A 5,799-nucleotide genomic window follows, 5' to 3' on the forward strand; every position below is an offset into this window, starting at 1 on the left:
TCTTAACTTAAATATTCTAGTGGAAAACGTTAACATGTTTTTTTTTGTAGACCCAATGCTTTATTTTTTAGAGTGCAGGGCCAGCATTCAAAACCTAACGCTCATCGGTGTGCTTTAATGCGTTATGTTATTCTCCACGTACATGATGGACTGAGATAGTGATACTGAGATGATGGAGTGAGCGAAGCCCCTGGGGCAGGGCAGCTGTGCCGGGCCTGGGAGGGGACCCATGACGAGGCCTGGAAGCTCCCTAGTTGCTCGAGACGGGGGCCATCCTTCAAGCGGGTGACAACAGTGCATAAACAAACTACTAACCTCATCAGCTCTCTGTTTACAGCCCTGAGACCAAGTCCGGGACGACTCATTAACATCGCAGACCTTCCAAAAGAGTGAGGAAGGGGGGGGGTGAAACGTTTCTCCCATCGAAAGAGAGGCGAAAAGTGGACAACATGTCAGACAGATGGGGGCGTTGATAGATGAGAGGGCCTGGGTCATAGTCGACCTGCCCCCCCCCCCCCCCCCCCCCCCCCCCCCCCCCCCCCCCCCCCCCCCCCCCCCCCCCCCCCCAAACACACACAGACACACACACACACACACACACACACACATAAACGATATACCCACAAAGGGCGCATGTGTGTGTGTGAGCATATGTGTCTGTAATATGCTATACACCTTGTTTGACAAGCATTCAGCAGCTTTAAGCCACACTGCTACTTGTTCACTGGTGTACCCCTCTTAAGACAGTTCACGTAATTGTTACACATCCAAGACTTTGAATTAGAAAACTTTCACCCTCACAGTAGCTGACAGAAGGCTCCATTCAAAATGTCAGCAGCAAATGACTGAATCTTACATTAAGGCCTTAAAATAAATGATTACAATATTTTAAAAATGTAATCAGCTGAAGGGTTAATAGAGGCCTGTGTGTTTTTTTCTCCATTTAAAATGAACCAACTGTTATTTTTTATTATTATTCCCAAGTAGTACTTGGCTTAAAAATTAAAAGATAAGATAATATCATCATTTAAAATGACAAGATAACATGATAAGATAAACTGGAGATGGTCATACTATATTTGCATTAAAAAAAACTAGTTCAAAGCAACGATTAACAAAAGTGCAAGCCAACAGGAGTCCCCTCTGCCGTGGGCCCCTGTGATTCCTGACCCAGGCCATTACTGAAGGAGATATGGGACATTTGTATACGGAGCTTTGGCACCAAGCAGAGCGTGGGCAAAGAGCCCCGCTCCGGGACAACAAGGGCTGTTTAATGGGGTCTCTATTTCACTTTCCTCGCGCCGGCCCGCTCCCTCTCACCTTTTAAATGGGCCGATCTATTAACCGTTTTAATGAGCCCATTGCACAATGTGAGGAGGACGACGCACTTCTCAGCTCCGGAGAGGAAAGGCGCTGACGGACAGCGAGGCCCCACTCTCTCTCTCACTCTCTCTCTCTCATCTTCTCGCGTGCAAATCAGGGGTGCCAATGCGCCCAAGATTTTCATCTAAAAAGTTATATAAATGCGGTTTAGTTCTGGAGAAGGTGGATCAATAAGTGATGACTGACTAAATATTGTGGTCAATGTGAAAAATGACTATCAGTCATGTGCACAGGCGCGTGCCTTTGGGACACACTGGATTTGAATGCTCCATTGCCACTTGTTAACCTTCCAACTCCCTTTTCATGGAACTTCCCTTTGGATCTACGGTCTAGACCTGCGTTAAAAGAAATCGAATCAAAACGTAGGCTACATGTCAGAGGTCTGTAAATCACAAAATGACGGTGACGTGACGTTAATCGACATTGTAATTATTCCAAACAAATTATCAAAGACCTCTAAACACACACATTATAATCAAGATGTTTTTATTGAGTCACAAATATGCTAGACCTTTAATTAGGGGATCTTTAAAGCCCCCCCAACCCCACCCCCTTTCTCCATCTTGTATAGCCCACAATTCACCACGGGGTGCGGCCTGCACGCCTTGGCTATACTTGTTGGGAAGCAAAAGTGAGTTTTTGTGGCGCACCGCATTACATCTGGACGTGCGGACTAATCAGTCAAACGCCATCAATCACCCTCACGTTCGCCACCTCTCCATCACCTCCTCTATTACATTCCCCCCCCCCCACCTCTCCCCCCTTTTTTTTATCGCACGACTGTTCTGCAAGGAGGCCCCGTACTGCCCGCTTTAACACGAGTTCTCCGGACAGGCGGGAGGCACACACTGAACGCATTTACCAGCAGAGCTCTTATGAGGGGTCTGGGAATTTAAATATTCACTGTTGACACTGCGCAGACTTGGCTGGGCGCCAGAGCGGGCCCGCTCCTCCCGGGACCCAGAACATTCCCCCATTCCGACTGAAGAGGTAGAAATCTTCGTCTTCCATTTGGAGAATAGTAATCGTCCAATTCACGAGGAATTATCCCGCACAGCCTCTTAAGGACACCGTGTTTACTAGTGTAGGCGGTGTAGACACCTTGATGCAGTTGTTGCTTGTTCATCTTTGTGTGCGTTTCTGCTAATAAAAAACTATTAAAAAAAGAAAGAAAAAGCTCTGTGTTGCACAGTGACAAGAGAGCTGGAGAAAGAAAATCGAGTGATGACATAGTGTGTGTGCGCATCGATTTCCATATGCCAAACTACTTTTTTAAACATTTGACAGAATCACAAAAGTTATAAAGACCTCCATTCATATTTGCCATGCTTACCACATGGGACTTTTCTACATAGTCAGCTGCTTATTGGCGATAACTGTCTAAATGATGTGTATGTCGCAGCTGCTAAACCGTGTATTATTGTTTATTTAGTTAGCTGTACGTATATGCAAAAACACAGGTATGCAAAACGGGCTGTCTGGTCACACAGCCGACTGCAGCCATTATAACACCATAGCCTTTAGCCATAATAAAAACGTCTGCAAATACATAAGAATGATGCAGGCCTGGGTCACTACATTATTGCCTTTCTGGTTTTGACCTCCCTGTTTTATTCTTTCAAAAAAAAAATATATATATATATATGCAATATAATTCTAGATTAAGGCTGTGCGTTGTCCAATGAGAGGACCGTCAGCCATTAAAAGTCAGCGTTATAGAGTCAAAACTCGAATGAAAGGCAACACAGCACAGAAGTGTGTACGCCGAACACTGATGGAAACTATAACTACAACACGTGCGTGATTGACACAGCTTCAGAACAAAATAATATAACTCTTGATAATTTATTGTAGCGAATCAATGCACGAATAGCCATATCAATCATCTACGGCATTAACTCTTAAAGTTGATTGGCTCCACGTAATTAAATCGATTTAACGACAAGAGTGTTTCGATATTACGCTTAATTTAATCAAAGTCATTGAATGTGTTAAGTTATTATTTTATCCTGAATTCATTGTATTAACAGAGTACAAGACGCCTCTTATCCTAAAATCAAATGGCATGGCATGTAACTAAAGTCCGCAACACACTGGTGGATCAAAATAATAAAAACATTAAAGTGGGAATTCGGGTTTTTTTCAGAGTGCTTAACAAACATTACGCGTTGACACGAGCTCGGAATGACTTACAAACAAGATCCCACTCTCAGCGACATTTACCATGCCTGTCTAAATCCTCGTTTTCTCCTCATTTCTTTCCATCAACCTGCCTTTTCCAAGTTGCTCCCCGCAAACTGGCGTGACCAGCAGCCCGCAGCAGCCCGCAGCAGCCCGCAGCAGCGGCGGCGGCGGCGGCGTGCAGCGACGGCAAACCAGCAGCCGACGCACGGGACACGAGACTTTACGCTACAATCCGCTACATTACACTACAGCGCCCACTACATGCAACGAGCCATTTCAATACTGGAGCCCTGCAGAAAGTTCCTCCATCGCTGGCGAAACTTTCAACTTCACTCTCTTGTTGTGACAGCTTTCGTTTCGTTCTTTTTCTCTCCGCGTCAAAATGGTCGTTTTATCGCTCCTAACAGGTGAAAGTGAAGAGTCCGGTTCCCTGGTGGAAATGAACTCGTCACAGAAACTATTGATACACGCCGCGATAACCGCGACAGTCTATAGGTATATAAGATGGCATGTTTCAAAAGAAAAAAAGAAAAAAAAAAGAAAGGGATGTTGCACCTACTCGTGGCCAGTTTCCGTGCCCTGCCTTTGGACCTCATGGTGCCCGTCTCTCGGCGTGGGTTTTGTTTGGATTTTTTCTCGGATCTTTTTTCCTCCTTTTTGTTTTTTCTCTGTCCTTTTTCTCTGGGTTTCTCAATCCAAACGCGCTATCTCTCCTGCATTGTCAGTCTGGACACCTTCGCACATGCGCAAAGCCCGAGATCTGCCGGCAGCAAGTGCCAGAAAAAGTTTGGGACGATTTATCACTTTGATAAAAAAAACCTGATCCGGTCAAGATGTGAACATCGTGGACATCTCCTTTCGCGTGTCGAGAGTTTTTCAAACGAACGCAGAGTGGGAAAGCCGCGCACACTGCAAAAAATGTCCAACGCTGTTGACGCCTCAGTTTCAGTCGTGTTGTTGATCTAACACGTGAGGAAACTTTGTAAGAAAGATGAGTCCAGTGCAGTTTTGACTTGTTTCAGGTCTTATCTCGTGTTTATTCAAATAAGGCAGCAAAATACAACTCAATTAGATTAGACAAAATTCTGCAAAATTCTGCAAAAAAGTTCAAGTTAAACTCCAATAAAACAATGCAATTAATATATGTCAATGTGGGTTTTTTTAAGTTGGAAAATGAGAACTAAATGAAACGTTTCCATAAAATGGATTTTTTTTTGCAGTGCAGTGAGCACCCCGGATCTCCAGAGTTCCGATAACATTCATTCATTATAACGATCTCAATCATTGCGCACCTTCTCTTTTTAAACCAAGTCACATTAATCAACGTTCACTTACATTCATTCACTTTAATGACTGAATATAGTCATTAAAGATTCTATATATTTAATTGTGTTCTGACCATTATACCGAGCACTGGATATGAATGAACCCCCCCCCCCCTCCCTCTCCCGCTTGGGCACCCGACTGGCAGCGCTCTCTCTCTCTCTCTCTTTCTCTCTCTCTCTCTCTCGCTCTCTCTCTCTCTCTCTCTCTCTCTCTCTCTCTCTCTCTCGACACTTATTAATATGTTAAGTGCTTAGTATTAATGCCTGTTTGAGAATTTTCTGTTGCAGTCAGTGCGTAATTTTCACCACTTGGTAATTGCCGAAGGCTCGAAAAGGATGTTTCCACTTGATTTAACTTGGATGGGGAATGGCCCTACCAAGAAAGAAAAGTAAAAAGAATTTAGTCCAAACCTTCATCTCAGTGGGTGGAATACATGTTTGGATCAACTTCTTTTCGCTCTGGATTTAAAGAAAAAAAGGCCACACTCATAAATGCATGCCATCCAGGCACTAAAAGTCAATAAAATCACTGCATGTCTGCTGTTATCACATAAACATTTTATAGAAGCATATTTAGATACTGAGTCATATATCAGCAACATGGAGTACCAGCCAGAGAGAAAAAAAAAAAGCCAATCATGATTTGTTCCCATTCTTTGTATTGCTAAAACTAGAAACATTTTATCCACACATCAGACCGCGCATTGATATCATAAAGCCTATTTGTCCCCAAATAGAGACAGCGTCTAATTAAAATAATTGGCAATTAATTAGGTCAGTTGTGAACTCAAGCTATCGATTGTAAACGGTGTTGAACCTGATTAGAGTCCTGACATCATGCCGTGGTGGTGGTGTGTGTGTGTGTGTGTGTGTGTGTGTGTGTGTGTGTGTGTGTGTGTGTGTGTGT

At 43.8% G+C, this 5,799-nt stretch overlaps 1 protein-coding gene across 1 annotated transcript in view; it reads right to left on the reverse strand.

Annotated features, from left to right (window-relative positions):
• LOC117942347 (histone-lysine N-methyltransferase MECOM-like) overlaps positions 1-4,513 on the reverse strand; it is a 40,745-nt gene extending 36,232 nt beyond the window's left edge. Inside the window, exon 1 of the mRNA XM_034867761.1 lies at positions 4,127-4,513. Coding sequence (XP_034723652.1) covers positions 4,127-4,163 — 37 coding nt within the window. The 5' untranslated portion in view covers positions 4,164-4,513. The remainder of the gene's footprint in view (positions 1-4,126) is intronic.
• Between the last annotated feature and the right edge of the window lie 1,286 nt (positions 4,514-5,799).

This window comes from Etheostoma cragini, chromosome 3, assembly GCF_013103735.1.
Source record: "Etheostoma cragini isolate CJK2018 chromosome 3, CSU_Ecrag_1.0, whole genome shotgun sequence".
Taxonomy (NCBI): domain Eukaryota; kingdom Metazoa; phylum Chordata; class Actinopteri; order Perciformes; family Percidae; genus Etheostoma; species Etheostoma cragini.